The sequence below is a fragment of the Tachysurus fulvidraco genome, chromosome 10, assembly GCF_022655615.1.
Source record: "Tachysurus fulvidraco isolate hzauxx_2018 chromosome 10, HZAU_PFXX_2.0, whole genome shotgun sequence".
In the NCBI taxonomy this organism is placed as follows: domain Eukaryota; kingdom Metazoa; phylum Chordata; class Actinopteri; order Siluriformes; family Bagridae; genus Tachysurus; species Tachysurus fulvidraco.
In genome coordinates, this window is record NC_062527.1 from 21,463,520 (window position 1) to 21,483,842 (window position 20,323).

General features: G+C 40.1%; 1 protein-coding gene across 1 annotated transcript in view; it reads left to right on the forward strand.

Moving 5' to 3' along the window:
• col22a1 (collagen, type XXII, alpha 1) overlaps positions 1–20,323 on the forward strand; it is a 70,252-nt gene that overhangs the window by 43,494 nt on the left and 6,435 nt on the right. Inside the window, exons 18-57 of the mRNA XM_047820142.1 lie at positions 54–107; positions 222–275; positions 419–454; positions 1,156–1,185; positions 1,278–1,331; positions 1,520–1,573; positions 3,784–3,837; positions 6,685–6,738; positions 6,876–6,929; positions 7,011–7,064; positions 7,542–7,595; positions 7,687–7,731; positions 7,830–7,892; positions 7,989–8,042; positions 8,210–8,251; positions 8,784–8,816; positions 9,651–9,704; positions 10,725–10,778; positions 11,056–11,109; positions 11,593–11,646; positions 11,875–11,928; positions 12,448–12,552; positions 12,852–12,896; positions 13,238–13,315; positions 13,514–13,549; positions 13,911–13,964; positions 14,041–14,085; positions 14,221–14,256; positions 14,632–14,745; positions 14,977–15,030; positions 15,428–15,481; positions 15,584–15,637; positions 17,900–17,953; positions 18,163–18,216; positions 18,404–18,457; positions 18,550–18,603; positions 18,687–18,731; positions 18,861–18,914; positions 19,808–19,861; positions 19,948–20,001. Of these exons, the coding sequence (XP_047676098.1) occupies positions 54–107; positions 222–275; positions 419–454; positions 1,156–1,185; positions 1,278–1,331; positions 1,520–1,573; positions 3,784–3,837; positions 6,685–6,738; positions 6,876–6,929; positions 7,011–7,064; positions 7,542–7,595; positions 7,687–7,731; positions 7,830–7,892; positions 7,989–8,042; positions 8,210–8,251; positions 8,784–8,816; positions 9,651–9,704; positions 10,725–10,778; positions 11,056–11,109; positions 11,593–11,646; positions 11,875–11,928; positions 12,448–12,552; positions 12,852–12,896; positions 13,238–13,315; positions 13,514–13,549; positions 13,911–13,964; positions 14,041–14,085; positions 14,221–14,256; positions 14,632–14,745; positions 14,977–15,030; positions 15,428–15,481; positions 15,584–15,637; positions 17,900–17,953; positions 18,163–18,216; positions 18,404–18,457; positions 18,550–18,603; positions 18,687–18,731; positions 18,861–18,914; positions 19,808–19,861; positions 19,948–20,001 (2,157 nt within the window). The remainder of the gene's footprint in view (positions 1–53; positions 108–221; positions 276–418; positions 455–1,155; positions 1,186–1,277; positions 1,332–1,519; positions 1,574–3,783; positions 3,838–6,684; positions 6,739–6,875; positions 6,930–7,010; positions 7,065–7,541; positions 7,596–7,686; positions 7,732–7,829; positions 7,893–7,988; positions 8,043–8,209; positions 8,252–8,783; positions 8,817–9,650; positions 9,705–10,724; positions 10,779–11,055; positions 11,110–11,592; positions 11,647–11,874; positions 11,929–12,447; positions 12,553–12,851; positions 12,897–13,237; positions 13,316–13,513; positions 13,550–13,910; positions 13,965–14,040; positions 14,086–14,220; positions 14,257–14,631; positions 14,746–14,976; positions 15,031–15,427; positions 15,482–15,583; positions 15,638–17,899; positions 17,954–18,162; positions 18,217–18,403; positions 18,458–18,549; positions 18,604–18,686; positions 18,732–18,860; positions 18,915–19,807; positions 19,862–19,947; positions 20,002–20,323) is intronic.

Here is a 20,323-nt window from a genome sequence, read left to right on the forward strand (position 1 = left end):
TGCAATAAAATGCTGTTTTGAAAATACAGACTGTTTTTCTTCTCATCCTTTAGGGTCTCCCAGGGTTAGATGGTATTCCTGGAAAACATGGAGTTCCAGGAAAAGATGTGAGTATTTCGATTTTTTCGGTAAAGTGTAAGAACCTACTACGTTAATGTACTTGTAAATGTTGGAAAATGTGTGCAATGTTGATCTTTTTTTCTTCTTTCAAAAATGAACAGGGTTTGAGGGGTTTGAGTGGTGCTCCTGGTACACAAGGAGTCAGAGGAGAAAAGGTAGAGAGAGAACGAGCTTAAATGCAGTGTTCAGATCAAAGGTCTATGGGACAACAGCAAATTCTTAAAGTCATGTGTGTGTGTGTGTGTGTGTGTGTGTGTGTGTGTGTGTGTGTGTGCGTGTGTGCGTGTGTGCGTGTTAGGGTGAGAGAGGTCCTGCTGGTATACCTGGAGATGTGGTGAGTCATTTTTTCAGCATCTACAGTCATATGAGTCATATGAATCAGTTCAGTTAAGTAATTTGTTTAGATTATATTGTTTCTTTATAAAACGCATTATAAAATGCTCGTAAATAGATATGTACATTAAATGGTGGCCCTTGTCTGAAGTCTGACACGACTGAAGGCCCATGTGTGACCTTGAAAAGGTGTCATTTAACTCATAAAATCAATTGATTCCAAAAGATTCACTGATTCAGAGACTCGTCTAATGAATGACGGAGAATTAGATTCATTGATTCATTAACTGATTCCCTGAATGAAACAAGAGGACGTACTGACTCTGATACTCAGCTGGACAATAAGAGAGAATGAATGATAACAAATGATTGATTCACTAAGTCATATACAGTACTGATTCTCTGAATAAAATAGGAGTAAATCTTTGCACAAACGATTCAGTGATTCAGTGATTCAGCTGATGAATAAAAGAGATTCTGGCTCGTGGATATATGATTCACTGAGTCATATTCCGATTTACTGAACGAAACAGGAGTCCAAAAGATTAACTGATACAGAGACTTGTCTTTAACATATAATAATAATAATAATAATAATAATAATAATAATAATAATAATAATAATAATAATAATAAAAGAACAAAACGAGTACTATTTATATTTATTTATGTCACTAATATAACCCGCTCATGTTGTTTTAGGTGCAAATGGCAGGACTGAAGGGAGAAAATGTGAGTCTTAAACAATAAACATAGCATTTGCATAGTATTTGCATTCATAATTATTTTAAATGTTGTTTAAATCATTTATATTATATTACCAGGGCATACCAGGACCCCCCGGACCTCCTGGAAAAGATGGACCTCCTGGACCGCCTGTAAGTTCAACTGGTGGGCGTGGCCTAAAGCTCGTGCTCACATGTTGATTATTAGTTAATTACAATTTTTTAATAATAATAATAATTATTATTATTATATATAATTTAAATATATAATATATATATATTCTTTTTCCATTTAATAGCAAAGTAAAACAAGATGAAGTTTAAATGTTTGTGTTCATCAGGGTCCACCTGGTCCATATGGAGAACAGGGAATTCCGGGAGAAATCGGACTAAGGGTATGGAGTTTATACAGAAAACAGTAGAATTTTTGCAAGTGTAAGTGTGAGTGAGTGTATGAATGTGAGTGTGAGTGTGAGTGTAAATATGAATGTGAGTGTGAGTGTGAGTGTGAATATGAATGTGAGTGTGAGTGTGAATATGAATGTGAGTGCGAGTGTGAGTGTGAGTGTGAATATGAATGTGAGTGTGAGTGTGAATATGAATGTGAGTGTGAGTGTGAATATGAATGTGAGTGTGAGTGTGAGTGTGAATATGAATGTGAGTGTGAGTGTGAATATGAATGTGAGTGTGAGTGTGAGTGTGAATATGAATGTGAGTGTGAGTGTGAATATGAATGTGAGTGCGAATGCGAGTGCGAGTGTGAATGAGTGTGAGTGTAAATGTGAGTGCAAATGTGAATGTGAGTGCGAATGTGAGTGTGAGTGTGAGTGTGAATGTGAGTGCGAGTGTGAGTGTGAATATGAATGTGAGTGTGAGTGTGAGTGTGAATGTGAGTGCGAGTGTGAGTGTGAATATGAATGTGAGTGTGAGTGTGAATATGAATGTGAGTGCGAGTGTGAGTGTGAGTGCGAGTGTGAGTGTGAGTGCGAGTGTGAATATGAATGTGAGTGCGAGTGTGAATGTGAGTGAGTGTGAGTGTGAATATGAGTGTGAGTGTGAATATGAGTGTGAGTGTGAATATGAATGTGAGTGTGAATATGAATGTGAGTGCGAGTGCGAGTGTGAGTGTGAGTGCAAGTGTGAGTGTGAATATGAATGTGAGTGTGAGTGCGAGTGTGAATGTGAGTGAGTGTGAGTGTGAATATGAATGTGAGTGTGAATATGAATGTGAGTGCGAGTGTGAGTGCGAGTGTGAATATGAATGTGAGTGTGAATATGAATGTGAGTGTGAGTGTGAGTGTGAATATGAATGTGAGTGTGAGTGCGAGTGTGAGTGTGAGTGTAAATGTGAGTGCGAATGTGAATGTGAGTGCGAGTGTGAGTGTGAATGTGAGTTTGAGTGTAAATGTGAGTGTGAATATGAATGTGAGTGTGAATATGAATGTGAGTGTGAGTGCGAGTGTGAATGTGAGTGTGAGTGTAAATGTGAGTGTGAATATGAATGTGAGTGTGAATATGAATGTAAGTGCGAGTGCGAGTGCGAGTGTGAGTGTGAATGTGAGTGTGAGTGTGAATGTGAGTGTGAGTGTGAATATGAATGTGAGTGTGAGTGCGAGTGTGAATGTGAGTGTGAGTGCGAATGTGAATGTGAGTGTGAGTGCGAGTGTGAGTGTGAATGTGAGTGTGAGTGTGAATATGAATGTGAGTGTGAATATGAATGTGAGTGCGAGTGTGAATATGAATGTGAGTGTGAGTGTGAATATGAGTGCGAGTGTGAATATGAATGTGAGTGTGAGTGTGAATATGAGTGCAAGTGTGAGTGTGAATGTGAGTGTGAGTGTGAATATGAGTGCGAGTGTGAGTGTGAATATGAGTGTGAGTGTGAATATGAGTGCGAGTGTGAGTGTGAATATGAGTCCGAGTGTGAATATGAATGTGAGTGTGAGTGTGAATATGAGTGCGAGTGTGAGTGTGAATGTGAGTGTGAGTGTGAATATGAGTGCGAGTGTGAGTGTGAATATGAGTCCGAGTGTGAATATGAATGTGAGTGCGAGTGTGAATGTGTGAGTGTAAATGTGAGTGCAAATGTGAATGCGAGTGTGAGTGTGAGTGTGAATATGAATGTGAGTGCGAGTGTGAGTGTGAGTGCGAGTGTGAATATGAATGTGAGTGCGAGTGTGAGTGTGAATATGAGTGCGAGTGTGAATATGAATGTGAGTGCGAGTGCGAGTGTGAGTGTGAATATGAGTGCGAGTGTGAATATGAATGTGAATGTGAGTGCGAGTGTGAATGTGTGTGAGTGTAAATGTGAGTGCGTGCTTTCTCAAAAGTGCGAGAAAATCTCTCAATAAAGTGTAAATATTGCATTTGTCCAGCAGGTGGCAGAAAAAGTTTCTCTTATCTTTTCTTTGCTTTTTAGATTTTTTTTATACTTTTTCCTTCCTATTTGCTTTCGTCTCTTTGTCTTTACTCTTTTTTAATTTTTTTCCTCAATGCTCTTTCTTTCTTTCTTTCTTTCTTTCTTTCTTTCTTTCTTTCTTTCTTTCTTTCTTTCTTTCTTTCTTTCTTTCTTGTCAAAAACACCGTGTGTTTTTCCTCTGTCTAGGGAAAGAAAGGAGAGGCAGGACTTCCTGGAGTTGATGGACTTCCTGGACCACCGGTAAGAACAGCAGTGATATTAAACCCTATCTGTGTTTTCTCAAACTATCACCCAAATCTTAGGAAAAATAAAAAGATCAAAAGCTCCAACACACTTCCGAGCCGGTGATGTCATCAGATAATAAGAATAGATTTATTATATTATATTTACAAAAACAGACACGGAAAAAAAATTTATATGTACATTTATTTGTATTATTATTATAAATATTATATAATTATTATTATTATAAATATTATTGTATTTTTATTTATTTTTTTTTATTTTTTATAGTTTTTTAAATAGTTTTCTTATAGGGTAGAGTGGGGTAAGATGACCCAGTGGGTAATTTGACCCACCCCCTGTTTCTAAGCAACTATGCAAATTTGGTGTCATTTGACCATACATTCTGAAGGACACCATCATTTCTAATTTGTTGTGAAGAGGAGAAGCACATGGGACAAGAGATAAGTTGTTTTTTTTCCCCACAAAAACACTTATTTGCTTGTTAAAGTTAATTTTATGCATTAGTCGGCTTAGTGGTTAGCACGTTCGCCTCACACCTCCAGGGTTGGGGGTTCGATTCCCGCCTCCGCCTTGTGTGTGTGGAGTTTGCATGTTCTCCCCGTGCCTCGGGGGTTTCCTCCGGGTACTCCGCTTTCCTCCCCTCGGTCCAAAGACATGCATGGTAGGTTGATTGGCATCTCTGGAAAATTGTCTGTAGTGTGTGTGTGAGTGAATGACAGTATGTGTGTGCCCTGTGATGGGTTGGCACTCCGTCCAGTCCGTTGGCACTCCGCATGACGCCTGAGATAGGCACAGGCTCCCCGTGACCCGAGAAGTTCGGATAAGCGGTAGAAAATGAGTGAGAGTGAGTGAGAGAGGTCCAAAGATGTGTATGGTACATGTTGGTGATTTGTCAACATAAAACCATGTGAATCATTAAGCTAAAGGTTAGCTTGAATTGCAATGCTAGGCCGTTTTAACCCAAATGGTGGCTATGGGGCAAAGTGAGGCAGATGATATGGGATAAATTGAACCAGTATTTGGATCGATGAAGACACCTTTGCGGAGATCCTTGAACATCTAAAGTAGTTCAGCATACCATGTGCTCCTCTGACCATCTCGTACTGCTACTCCTTGATAACCACAATGTCACTGATGGCACTGGATTTAGCAAAGAGAAAAAGGATTGTTCTGCTCACAATTCCACCCCACACATCTCATCCACATCTCAGCCTCTGGACAAGAGTGTCTATGGTCCATTCAAGACTTACTGTATTACAACAGAGCTCTTGATGGTTGGATGAGATCTAACTAACCCAGGCAAAACAGCCAGCATATACTGTACCACATCCCTGTATGTGTGAACGAGGCTTTCATGTCACCGATGACATCATGGAATATCTGATCTGGATTCAGGTCCACAAGGATTTTTCCTTACAACAGAGATACTTTGCAGAGTTTGAACCATCAACGGTGTCAGACAGACCAAACCCTGAGGTTCTGAAGAAGATCAACCCATGGCTTCAACCTCCACCTCTGCCGAGTTGCCTTCACAGGCATGTTCTTCAACATGTGGGGTAAATTCACTCCTCACCTCCCCTGGATACAGTATGTGTCTCCCACTGAAATTCTACTGTACCCTTCCCTAAAAGTCAGCAGCCTGGGGCACAGACAAAGATAAAGTGGGTGAAGACAAGGATCCTGACTGATACACCTGAAAATCAGGCAATAGAAATAAAACATGAAAAGAGTAAAAAAAAAAAACTGAAGGGAAAACGAGTAACCAGCGTCAAGGAACAAGGAAAGTCCAAGAAGAAAATCCTAGTGTACAGCAGCTCTGAGGAGAGTGATGTTCCCATCCCACATGATGACACTTCTGAGTGTGAGAGCTCCCAGGAATAGGTGCATTCTTACATCCCCGTGAACACACACCCGGAGAAGCGGGCAGCCATTTAAGCAGTTGGTAGGGTTCGGTGCCTTGCTCAAGGGCACCTCAGTCGTGGTATTGCCGGCCCGAGACTCGAACCCACAACCTTAGGGTTAGGAGTCAGACTCTTTAATCATTAGGCCACGACTTGCCCTGTAGATGTCTTCATTGTACTTCTGTCTAAATTTCCCATGCCTGGAGATCCACATGGCTCATCTTACCCCACTCTCCGCCTATAGTTCATACTTTTTTTTATAATTTTATTATTATTTTATTTTATTTTTATATTATTTTATTATTTTGGTATATTTGTATCCTTATACCGGACAGTCGCGTAAAGCATTTCTCTGCATGTCGTACCCTGTATGTACAGTACGTGTATGTGACAAATAAAATCTGATTTGATTTGAAAAAAATTTTGATTTGGACAACTTTTAAAATAACACCGCGTGGACAAAGAGTGAAAGTACAGTAAGCAGAGAGACCGAGGGAGAGACGAGGACTCTGTGAAGCACTTACGCAAGGAGGAGGAAATAAACAGACATGATAATAGATCAATTATAAACCAGGTGAGTAAGGATGAAAACACGTGACGACACGCTACCATTAGTCCCCCTGATGTCCCTGTAGAGAATGTCCAAGTCCTGACAGGAGACAGTCTGTGATAGAGGTGTGGTGTGGAGCTTTCAGGAAGACGTTACTGTACCATTTACTCCTCGTAGCTGCTTGAAGATAGGATGAATTACCAGGTTTATAAATAAATAAATAAATAAATAAATAAATAAATAAATAAGAATTTCAAACTTCAATATTTCTATTTAATTTATATGAGATTTTTCTCTGTATTAAAAAGCAAGAATAAATCATTATAAAGCAAAGATGCTGTGAAATTTATGTTTGTTTAGATGTTTGTTTGCTTGTGTGTGTTTGTTTAGGGCCCCGCAGGCCCCCCGGGACCCCCCGGGAGTCCGGGTCAGACTGGATTTCCTGTAAGTTTATTTTTATTTATATCACATTTTTATAATAATGGAATAAAATCACACCCGAGCTCCAGTGTAAATAAGGATAAGGTATACATTCAGATTTCTTCTTTAACTCTTGTTTGCCATCTTCATCGTTTCTGCAGGGATTACCGGGAGAAATCGGACACCCTGGGAAACTCGGAGAGGCCGGAAAACCTGTAAGTCACAGGAAAGAGAGAGCGTGAGTGTTAAAAACACAGAAAGGGAATCGGAAACTAAATGACAGTGTGTTTTTAAAGGGTCTGCCAGGGAAGGACGGCATTGACGGTCAACCTGGAAATGACGGAGATAAAGTAAGTCCCCCCCCCCCCCGCACTGTGATGTCACAAAAACAAAAATCGTAAATGTTTTTTCCAAACCCTTCATGATAAACAATCATCATACTTCACTCACTATAAACACGTGTGACATTTTTTTAATGTACTTTTATTTTTGAATAGAATTTAATTTTTATAGTCTGTGTCATAGAGAATAATTTATGTATAGTTGTTTTTTATTAAGGGGGGCAAGTTGTCTTAGTGGTTAGCACGTTCGCCTCACACCTCTAGAGTTGGGGGTTCGATTCCCGCCTCCGCCTTGTGTGTGTGGAGTTTGCATGTTCTCCCCGTTAAACTTCCAAGCGATCTGAGAATAAATATACATTTAAAATGGGGTGCGCAAACTTTTACACTGTTACACTTTAATACACTTTAAGAAATAGACTTCAATTATTGGAATATTTTTATTTCTGCTTATTAGATGAAACAGTAAAATAAATCAATGTTTTTCAGGGACCTCGAGGTGAACCGGGTCTGGATGGTTTCCCTGGAAAACCGGGTCCAAAGGTGATCTGTTGTAATACTGGTTTAAATTCTGTCTCAGTTCAGTTAATTATCTTTCATTAATATTAACCAGTTATATCGATGTATTATTTAGGGTGATGAAGGACCTCCAGGACCCCGAGGACCACCTGGAGACCGGGTGAGCTCTCACTGATGACCGAAATCATCTGAAAGATATCATATTAAGAGCTCTGATGATGAAACATCTGTCTGTCTGTCTGTCTGTCTCTCTGTCAGGGTGAGACAGGTCTCCCTGGAGAGGCTGGTGTAATGGGACCGCGAGGAGAAAGAGGACTGCAGGTACAGTAGGAACACACACACCTCTCACTCCTACAGAGTCCACATCACTATCAGGGCGTGTGATGGACTGCAGTCTTCCTGTTTCTTCCTCTGCAGGGTGAGGGAGGAAAAGACGGCGATGTCGGACCGAAAGGGGAGAAAGGAGACAAGGTGAGGCGCTGGAGTCTGTCATGAGTCACGATGTTCTTCAGCACTTATCTCACATCCTTCATTACTGCATCACGACAAAGTCAAATCCAGTGCAGCTCCTGCTCTGTTCAAATCTTTAGTTCATCTGTATTTACGAAGTGAATAGATCATTACTCTCTTTGTTACAGGGGGAAATTGGACCCAGAGGACTTCCAGGAACCCCAGGAGACGTGAGTCGATAGATAGATAGATAGATAGATAGATAGATAGATAGATAGATAGATAGATAGATAGATAGGTAGATAGATAGATAGATAGATAGATAGATAGATAGATAGATAGATAGATAGATAGATAGATAGATAGATAGAGACTGACAGTGAATAAAATACTACAAAGTGAAACTGGGCTTTAATGACCACTAGAGGGAGGCAGAGACGAGAATAAAGCTGAGAATAAAGTCAAATATTCAGTGAGACCCAAATGAAGTCTAGAAGTACGAAAGGGGCGTGGCTATTGTACCTGTCGGTCAAACTCAAGTAGGCGTGTCCTCTGTACCTGTCAGTCACACAGTCTCTTTTCAGCCTTTTACTCATTATAATAAAAATATAAATATTATAAAAGTGAATTCAAAGTGAAACTGATAGACGATGAAATAGGATAACATAGAATAGATTAGAATAATGTCGATATTATGTGTGTGTGTGTGTGTGTGTGTGTGTGTGTGTGTGTGTGTGTGTGTGTGTGTGTGTGTGTGTGCAGGTTGCCAGTGTGATTCCTGAGCCTGGAGAGCCAGTATGTATTCACACCCATCTCCTCACACTCTCATTTCATTTCTCCATCTGTTTACTAAACTCGTTATTAATGACTGACACAAACGCAGCATTCATTCACATCTTCCTTTAGTCCTCCGGTTTATATCACTGTAGAACATGTGACAGGCTTTAGTGTTATTGCATCATAAAAATAGGAGCCAATCACAGTCCAGTATGCAAATGTATTTCGTGTTTCTATTTGCATATTCATAAACCCCAGTAAGGATTTCTTGATGAGGTTGAAGCTGTAAGATGTTTATTCATGTTTATGTATAAGGGTTCTTTAGGTTCTTTACATGCTCTTTAAGGCTTTCTATAATAATACATTTTTCTTAACTTCCTAAAAAGAGATTTGTTTTGAAACCTGTCTAATAAAGGAATACTCAGTTTAATAGTTATACTGTACATCAAAACCTCAATTGTTCCACCAGAGAGATAATACAAGCACCGTGAAGGGTTCTAGAGTTGTATGGTTCTACTTTAAACGTTTCAGGGTTCTCCTAGAGGGCTAATCATAGTCTCATTATTATATTATATGTATTTTTATGACAGTAAGGAAGCTTTCGACTCGACAAGAAATCGAATTTGATCGATATGTAAATTAAACATTCTCTTTATTTGCATATTGGGCTGCGATTGGCTTTGTGAGAGTCTTTCTCTGTCCAATCACCTTCATTTTTTGCCAGTGCCTTATTTAGCACTTTATCACTGAATATGGAAGAAATGTTGTAAAAAACTATAACACTATGAAATGTTGGGTGAAACTTTTTAGATGTTTGTGTATCATATCAGATTTTTTTGATGTCTCTTACAGGGGAAACCTGGAGAGAAAGGAGAGAAAGGAGAACAGGGAAAACAAGGAGAGGTGGTAAGTAGGTGGATTCTGATTGGTCAAGAGGTGTTGATTAATTTTCTTCAGTGCAATTAACACAATATTAACTGTCAGAATCTCTTATATAATCTTCTTTGTGCTGTTTATGTTTCTTATGTGTTTTAGACAGTTTCTAAATAGAAAATCTTAGAATAGATTTTTATAAAATAGAATTCTTATATAGATTTAACTTATGATAATATGTGCAATGAATTTTTTGAGCACTAGAGGGAAGCAGAGGGGGGATAAAGTCTGACTATTCAGAGAGACGGACATAAAGTTTAACTGTATACCTGTCAGTCACACTGAAGAAGGCGTGGCCTTTGTTCCTGTTAGTCACACTGAAGAAGGTGTGGACTTAGTACCTGTCAGTCACACTGAAGAAGGCATGGTCTTAGTACCTGTCAGTCACACTGAAGAAGGCGTGGCCTTTGTACCTGTCAGTTACACTGAAGGAGGCGTGGCCTTTGTACCTGTCAGTTACACTGAAGAAGGCGTGGTCTTAGTACCTGTCAGTCACACTGAAGAAGGTGTGGCCTCTGTACCTGTCAGTTACACTGAAGAAGGCGTGGTCTTAGTACCTGTCAGTCACACTGAAAGAGGCGTGACCTTTGTGACTGTCAGTCACACTGAAAGAGGCGTGGCCTTTGTGACTGTCAGTTACACTGAAGGAGGTGTGTCCTCTGTACCTGTCAGTCACACTGAAGGAGGTGTGGTCACAGTAAATCTTTTCTTTTCAGCCTTTTTCTCATTCATTTTTATTCTATATAATTAAACTATAAATGTCCTTGTGGTCAGAAACCTCATCATCAGGTCTGCTTAACTCCACAAAGATTAAGGAGACATCCACATTTAGTGCGTCATGATAAACTGGTAGCTGTTGGCCTCCACAGTAGTTAGCTGCATTAGCTGTAGAGACCCGGTGCAAACGATTCCTATCTCGTGTGATAAGAATGATGATTATTGAAACTTTTTGTTGATCTGAAGTTTTGCTAACATCACCTCGGATCTGTTCAGGGCCCAAGAGGACTTCCTGGTGAGCAAGGCGTCAGAGGACAGCCCGGACTCCCGGTAAGGATAAACGATCAGGCGCTTGCCATCGGTCATGTTTCATGTTTCTCAGTGTTTCACATTATCTGATAATGTTGTGTAAAATGTAAATATACAGTAGCAGTGGGTTTATCTCCTGTGCTCTTGTGGTGCTGATGGATGCACAGAGCTACACCTGAACTCTGTAACTGATTATAAATACAGCACTAAACCTGCACCTTCACTCTCAGGGAACACAAAGTCTCTGTACATGTCTTATCTTTCTGCTGGAAAATGTCTCACACTTCTGTTTGAACAGGGAGTTAAAGGAGACATTGGGTCCAAAGGAGATCCAGGCAATAGCGGAGAACCGGTGAGTTTGACTAATACGTTTACTTTTGTAGAATGAGGAAAGAATAATTTCCTTTTGTATGTGTGATGTCATTAAATAGTGCCTATTTTCTTGAGCTTACATGTGATGTCATCAACACTTGCCCGTTCATCGTTCTTGTGATGTCACTAAAATGTGCCTTTTATCTTATGTGTGATGTCATCAATAAAACCTTTTCCCCATTCCCGTGCTTTCTTTAAGATGTCCACTTTACATTGTGTGTGATGTCACCAGGATGTGTCCTACATCTTACCTGTGATGTCACTGTGACCTGCCTTTGATGTTTTTCCCTGTTAACATTCCATGTGATGTCACTGAGATGTTCCTTTGATCTTGAGTATGAGATCATCCCAATGAAGTCACTGAGCACCACCATGTGGTGTCACCATGAAATGCTTCTGATCTCATGTCTGTACATCAAGATGAGGTGTTTAACATCTGTTGTGTGACGTGTTTAATTTTCAGGGTCCACCAGGGCTGCCCGGCCTTCAGGGGCAACGGGGACTGCCCGGCAACGTGGTACGTTAATGCAAATGATATGCAAATGAGATTGTGCTCATGTTTTAGTGAATGATTTAGGCTTGTATCAATCTACATTCTACATACTGTTGAGTTCCTACAGAACCTTTATTATATACAGTAGATTAAGTTATTCTGTATGTGTCTGTGTTTCTATCAATAACTTAATATCATCATCATCATCATCATCATCATCATCATCATCATCATCATTCTTTCATCCTTCAGGGAATTCCAGGCAGCATCGGACCACCAGGAATAGCAGGAGAGAGAGGAGAAAAGGTGAGATGCAATTTAATTACTTTTAGCATCCATTCATAGATCTATTCATCATCCATGTATTCTTCCATCTAACCATCAGTCTATCCATCCATCCATCCTTTCATCCATTAATTATCTACCTTTACACTCATTCAGTACAATTATATTATCCATCCAACCAACCAACCATCCTTCCATCCATCCATCCATCCATCCATCCATCCATCCATCCATCCATCCAACCATTCTTCCATCCATCCATTTATCCATCCATCCATTCATTCATCCATCCATCCATCCATCCATCCATCTATCCATCCATCAATGTTTTATCTACCTGTACACTCATCCAGTACAATTATATCATCCATCCATCCATCCATCCATCCATCCATTCATCTATCAATGTATTATCCACCTGTACACTCATCCAGTACAATTATATCATCCATCCATCCACCCATCCATCCATACATACTGGGAATTGTATTGTGATGCGGATTGATTGATTGATATATTGATTGATTGATTGCACTCTAGGGAGACCCCGGTAAAGAGGGTCCAATAGGCCACCCAGGTTTGCCTGGAGAGCCTGGTCTAAGAGGTGATCAAGGACCACCAGGGAAAGGAAAAGATGGAGTGAAGGTATAACATTAAATTAATACATTATTCATTAATAAGTCACATCACATTTCAGTGAATATAGTTAATAGTCAGAGTTTTGTAGGTTATAAATTTATTTTTTTTGCTAATTTAGTTTAGTGTTACAACAAAGAGTAGAGTGTGTATTACATTTTAACACAGCTGGTTGAGGACTTGTTACACTGGGGTGTGTGTATATATGTGTGTGTGTGTGTGTGTGTGTGTGTGTGTTAGGGGGATTTCTATACTGACAGTGTATAGTACAACAGTACACACACTTCTAATGTGCTCTTTAATAACAGGGGGATGCAGGAGCACCGGGATTGCCTGGAGTTCCAGGACTGAAGGTATGTTTGGGATGGTTTTGTAGGTTCTGCTATGTTCTCATTAAACTCTCGCTACTCTGAATTGTTATCGAACCGACAAAATGACTTCCAGCCGAAGCAGCTTACAGTACAATGATGTGTGAGTTATAATATTGCAATTAGTAATGGAGGAATAACTGTAATTTCTTACTGCTGTAGTAATTCCAGTAACAATATACTGTAGCTTGATTCAGCAGTTAGATGTAATATATGTATCCTGTAGTAATGCGGTTAATGCGGTGTGTGTGTTTTGTCTGTGTTTGTATGTGTGTGTGTGTGTGTGTGTGTGTGTTTGTGTGTGTGGGTGTGCGCGTTCACTATAGGGTCCACAAGGAAATCCGGGAATGCAAGGGATGCCAGGAGACAGAGGTTCTCCGGGAGAGGGAACCGTCGGACCAGCTGTAAACAAACACACACACACACACACACACACACACACACACGCATATATAGATTATAATATACAGTATATGACATATGCAGATATTAACTAGATTTCACATGTACCTGCAAACTTGAAAAGGCACACATGCAGTTTGTTCCAATTTTTCATTTTGTGTGTGTGTGTGTGTGTGTGTGTGTGTGTGTGTGTTCACCAGGGACCACCAGGACCACCTGGATTAGTAGGAGCAATGGTAAGCAGCATGCTGATGTTTTAGTCATCTACCTGATTAGTCTATAAAACACTATTTATTTATTACTAAAAACCACCAAACTGTCTATCCGTCCATCCATTCTAAAGTACATCCACCCATCAATTAACAATCCATGTAATCACATCCACCCATCCTTCATCATCATCCTCATCATCAGACATCACACGTTAACCTCCTGACACTCGCTCAGTGAATCGGTATGGTCCATCTGTGCATGTAATCACATCCATCTATCTATCCATCCAACTAGTCACCCATCCACTCACTGGTCACTACACAAGGTGTGTAAGAGTGTCTCCTGATGAAGGGGGTCTGTTTCTTCTGTGTCTTGCTGCTGTAGGGGCCAAGAGGACCACCGGGGGTCTCTGGACCTCAAGGACCTTCTGGACATAACGTAAGCACTTAAAATACACAGTAAAGCACAGAGAGCAGCCATACAGATCTATATCATATACTTCTGATCTGCTCAGGGTTTACCAGGAAGACCTGGAGATAAAGGATCTCAGGGAGAGCCGGTAAGTGAGAATGTCCTGTTTTGTGTGTGTGTGTGTGTGTGTGTGTGTGTGTGTGTGTGTGTGTGTGTGTGTGTGTGTGTGTGTGATGTATTAAGGGTATTGCCATCATTTTAATGTTTGTTATGTTTATGACAGGGTAAAGCTGCAGATCTATCTCAGTTAGACCTGAAGGTAATGGCTACACACTCATCCATCTGTCCATCTTTCTATCCATTATGCAAATTCTCCATCCATCCATCCATCCATCCATCCATCCATCCATCTATCTATCCATCCATCCATCCATCCATCCATCCATCCATCCATCCACTAATCCATGTATCCATCCATCAGGCATATTATCCATAAACTCATCCATCCATCCATTCATCGTGCACATTCTCCATCCATCCATCCATCCATCCATACATACATACATACATCCATTCATCCATCCATCCATCCATCCATCCATCATACACATTCTCCTTCCTTCCATGCCTATATTTTACAGTGGTATTCGTTACTCTTCCTCATTGCATTGAGATGTGTGTTCTTGTTCTGTAGGGCGTTTGTTCAAACTGTCCACCTGGACCTGCTGGACCACCAGGAATCTCAGGAGCTCCAGGAGAAAAAGGCCCTACTGGACCGGCAGGGAAAAACGGACAGGATGGATATCCGGTAAAACTGCAGGATGTGTTTTAATTAAAAATGGCTTCTTGCTCTACATAGATGTAGTGTTCACAGTGGTACAGCTCGACCTTGTGTAGTCCACCGGGTTGCTACGTCCTATTCCTACTACAGTACCTTCACTGAAGTTACTGAACATGATGGTTTAAGGGGAATACGGGAATAATAATTATAATAATAATAATAATAATTTTTTTTATGACTGATGTTTGTTGTTCTCAGGGTGCTCCTGGACCTGTCGGACCCCCGGGACCAGCTGGAGCTGAGGGAAGCAGGGTGAGAAAACAGAACACACCAAACACAACCTAATAGTAACATAAACATAACTTTTGTTAATAATAATCTGAACCTACAGTATATCTTATATAAAAGTGAATATCATCATAGCGTCTTGTTAATTCCAGGTCTCGTGTCCTCTAAAAAATATTTAACAATATTTAATTATATATATATATATATGTATTTTTAAAAATAAATATATATATTTTTTTTTAATTAGCATTTTAATATTAACACATTTTAAGTTAGTTTGTTTATAACTATACTTTTTAAAATAAATATCATGCTAAGGCTAATTGCTATGAATGTAATGAAGCAGTCCCAGTTATAATACTGAATACACGATGATTTACAGCTGTTATGACCTGTAATCTAATCTCTGTTATAAACTCAGGGTGTGAAAGGTGACAAAGGCTCCCCAGGAGCTGCTGGAGATAAAGGTGAAAAGGTACAAGTGCATCCCTCAGTTATACAGCATGTACAGTACACTGGATGTTTGAACTCTTTACTGTTGAACCGTTTTATCATTTTATATTTTACATTTTTATAGGGACCCCCAGGGCCTCCTGGTTATCCGGGTGTAGCTGGAACAATGGGTCAACCTGTAAGTCTCTTTGTAAAGTCCATCGCCATTGATTAGCATATATTTGCATAGTTCTGTTTGTTTTTTTTAATAATCTGGCAACTTCTCCACAGTCTAATTTACATGTTCCCCAGTGAGAAAACAAATAAAAATCAAACAACAACAAGAACAACAAAAAAAAAAGCCTAATGCTTATATGCTAATACATTTCTGATTGTTGTTGCCTCACTTGGGGGTATCTGTGTTTCTGGGGGTCTCTGTGGTCTAATTGGTTTCCATCGTATTCAGTGTGTGGACTGTAGTCTAGTCTAATTGTTTACTCAGTCATTACTACTGAGAACCCTGGTGAGGATCTGGTCTGATTAGTTACCGTGTAATTAGCGGCATAAACTGTCATCTGGTTACTGTGGTATTTTGGATGAGAACGTGTGAGCTGAGTGATTCTGATGGGAACTACAAGTCATGTCAAGTCAAGTCGAGAAGCTTTTAGTTTCATTTCAACCACATATAGCTGAAGCAATACATAGTGAAATGAAACAACGTTCCCCCAGGGACCATGGTGTTACATACTATAGAGAAACATACACAGAGCTAAGGACTGAAAGTAAGTTGTATGGCAACCTAGACGAGAGACAGTGCAGGCAGACAATACAAAACACTACAAGACAAAAAAAACACAAGATAGCGCCGACCAGTGTGCATTCTGTATGTTGTACAAAACAGCGATTGAGTGAACGTGCAAGTGTGTGTGTATTTGTTTGGTAACAACTGTTGGTTGTGAGGCTCGAATGCTATGGTACTTTTTGCCAGATGGCACGAGTGTGTAGAGTGTGTGTGAGGGGTTTGTGGGGTGCGTAAGGTCTAACTAAACAGGTCGACCAAGCTGCTACTGCTGGGCCCCTGAGCAAGGTCTTTAACCCTCAATTGCTTAGTTGTATAAAAATGAGATAATGTAAGTCACTCTGGATAATGGCGTCTGCTAAATGCTGTAAATGTAAATGAGAGCGTTAGTGTAATGCAAATGAAAGTGAAAGTGACATACGGCTAAGTCTGTCTCCATACTCAGAATTTGTTCTCTGCATTTAACCCATCCAAAGTGCACACACACCGTGAACACACACACCGTGAACACACACACCGTGAAGACACACACCGTGAACACACACACCGTGAGCACACACCCGGAGCAGTGGGCAGCCATTTATGGGAGCAGTTGGGTTTCAGCACCCGGGAGCAGTTGGGTTTCGGTGCCTTGCTCAAGGGCACCTCAGTCGTGGCTCGGGGACTCGGGACTCAAACCCACAACCATAGGGTTAGGAGTCAGACTCTCTAACCCTTAGGCCACGACTTCCCCATATGAACAGTGAGTGGGGTTGTTTGTTAATGTCTTTTATTTGCCACACTGGACATTAACAAACAATGTTCATAGTATAACCACCCACTGGTTAGAGTGTCATTAGGGTTGGGAACTGTTATCTGATTGGTTACACTGTCATTAGGGGTGGGAACTTTGATCTGATTGGTTACACTGTCATTAGGGGTGGGAACTTTGATCTGATTGGTTACACTGTCATTAGGGGTGGGAACAGTTATCTGATTGGTTACACTGTTATTAGGGGTGGGAACTGTTATCTGATTGGTTACACTGTCATTATGGGTGGGAACTGTTATCTGATTGGTTACACTGTCATTAGGGGGGGGGACTGTTATCTGATTGGTTACACTGTCATTAGGGGTGGGAACTGTTATCTGATTGGTTACACTGTCATTAGGGGGGGGGACTGTTATCTGATTGGTTACACTGTCATTAGGGGTGGGAACTGTTATCTGATTGGTTACACTGTCATTAGGGGTGGGAACTGTTATCTGATTGGTTACACTGTCATTAGGGGTGGGAACTGTTATCTGATTGGTTACACTGTCATTAGGGGGGGGGGACTGTTATCTGATTGGTTACACTGTCATTAGGGGTGGGAACTGTTATCTGATTGGTTACACTGTCATTAGGGGTGGGAACTGTTATCTGATTGGTTACACTGTCATTAGGGGTGGGAACTGTTATCTGATTGGTTACACTGTCATTAGGGGTGGGAACTGTTATCTGATTGGTTATATTGTCATTTGCGCCATCATTGTCAAGTCAATAAATGTATTGAAATAAATGACTTCTGAATGCACCACATTGTTATACATATATGCAAACAGTACATCTTCTTTTATACTGTATGAAAGTAATTCATAATTATTATTTTATAATAAATTCAATATGGTTAATGTTTGCAGGGCAATGATGGCAACCAAGGACCCCCTGGCCCTCCTGGACCCCCTGGAGAAAAGGTAAAACCACTAAATTATTATATATTAAGTATTAAATGAGATTAAGTAGGGATTTGTCACTGGGTCATAAGTGAAACTCTTCAGAACATATAAATAGCTCGTCGTGCTACAACATCTAATACAATAGAAGTTATTGAAATGACTGTATTGTGTAGTCTGGATAATTCATGACTGTGTTGTGTGTGTGTGTGTGTGTGTGTGTTTAACAGGGTAAAGAGGGACTAAAAGGAATTCAGGGGCCTCCTGGTCTACCAGGTTTAATGGTGAGGAATTTACACTTCAATGGTTTTCTTAATAACCTTTTAAACAATCTATAATCTCCACTTTTAACCAATCGGTGTTTAAATGCACTGTATTTCCTAAATTATGGGAAAAAAAATTAACAGTCATTTAACATTCATGTCTTAGACTTCATTGTCTGCTTGGTAAAATACTTTTCTTTGTGCAAAGGGAATCATGGGTAAGCCTGGGAAAGACGGTCGACCGGGAGAAGTGGGCGAGCCGGTGAGATCCCTCTTTCTTTTGTTTCATTTCAGTGCTGTATGATGAGAAACCGCACTTCATAGAGATTCAAATCTGTTCAATCTGCCCAACAGGGGAAACAAGGAGAACCGGGAGCACCAGGAAGAGATGGACTCCGAGGTCTTCCTGTAAGCATCTTTGGTTAACCAACTGACCTTCTGTGCATTAGAGCTAAAAGGTAATTCTTTTTACACTTTCCCTTTTCATCCAGGGGTTTAAAGGTCACAGAGGAGAGTCTGGAGAACCAGGGTCGAAGGTTAGTAATGTACTTCTATTATTGTGCATTGAGAAAGAAATGGAAAAGTGTGGTGTATTGAACTGCACATGTATGGGGAAATTCAACGGCGCTTATCTTCACAATCTAAATGAAATCTTTTTCACTCAGGGTGAAGAAGGGAAACAGGGTCCACCAGGACAGCAGGGTCCACCTGGGAAAGACGTGAGTTTAACCGTTCTCCTGCACGACGTCCGATTCTTTTGCGCAGGTTTACGTTAATACGTTTGTTATAATATGTTATCGTTTCAATAGCAAGAGCTTATTCACAGGAACTAATGTAGTGTTGTATGTAGTGTTGGTGTTTCTTGGTCACATGACTGATGTGAGAGAGGAAGATAATTAATGAGAGGATCGTAGGGAATGACTGGTATAGCTGCTGGGATTAGATCTGCATGGACAACCCATGACCCATGGGATAGCTGTGGACAGAACCACTTGGAGACCATCACACCTTCTTTGATCCGCCACTGCGTCTGTCAGTTTTGTGCTCAGGTTCATCAGAAGACATCAGCAGGAAGGAATTAGTGTTAAGTCTGTAATGAACTCAGTAATGACTCTGACCTGTTAGTTCCTCAGGAGCTCTTGGTTCTACTGGACTATAAACTGTTGTATAAAGGACATTATTTACATTAACATTATCCCCTGTTCAATGTCGCCCAAATGAGGATGAGGTTCACTTTGTCTGGTTCCTCTCAAGGTTTCTTCCTCATATAATCTCAGGGAATTTTTCATCACCACCGTCACCTCAGACTTGACAGACTTGATCATTAGTGATAAATGTTAGAGATAAAAAGTAAATAATTTCAAACTTTAAACTTTTATTCTGTTTCTGTAAAGCTGCTTTTGAGACAATGTCCACTGTTAAAAGCGTTAGACTCATAAAATAGTATTGAATTAAATATAACATAAGCGACAACAGGCTTCACAAACATTCCACTTTAACCGTAAATAAAAGTACAAAATTAGCTTCAGGGTCATTATTGCAAAAGTAACTGTTTTAATGCAAACAGATGGAATTAGATTCCTTTCTTTTTCTTCATTTCTGTGTTATGTAGGGCATCATGGGACCTTCGGGGCCTGAAGGTCACAGAGGACCGAGTGGACAAACGGTGAGAATTTAAAAAGAACTTGGATGTGGAAAAAAATGTTATAAAATGTGATAATCTGAGTACTTCATCTCCCCATCGGATTTTAGGGGAAACCTGGAGACCCTGGACCACAGGGGAAATCTGGGCCACCCGGACCTCCGGTGAGTCTGTACAGGAGTCATGAGCACATCGGCGGCCGTTATGAATAACAGCCAAATAAACAAATGCACAGATCTACAAAATAAAGTTTATCTTGAATGTTAGTCGTACGTAACGTCTAGAATTTTTTTTTTATTTGTCAAATAATTAAACTGTAATATTGGTATTTTGGATAATTGGCACATTATTATTATTATTATTATTATTATTATTATTATTATTATTATTATTATTTAAAAATGTCACAGTGTAAAAGAATAAGGGGTAAACAAACCAAAGCAGCTTTAAAAAACATCTACGATTCAGAGACACTTAGCTTTGGAA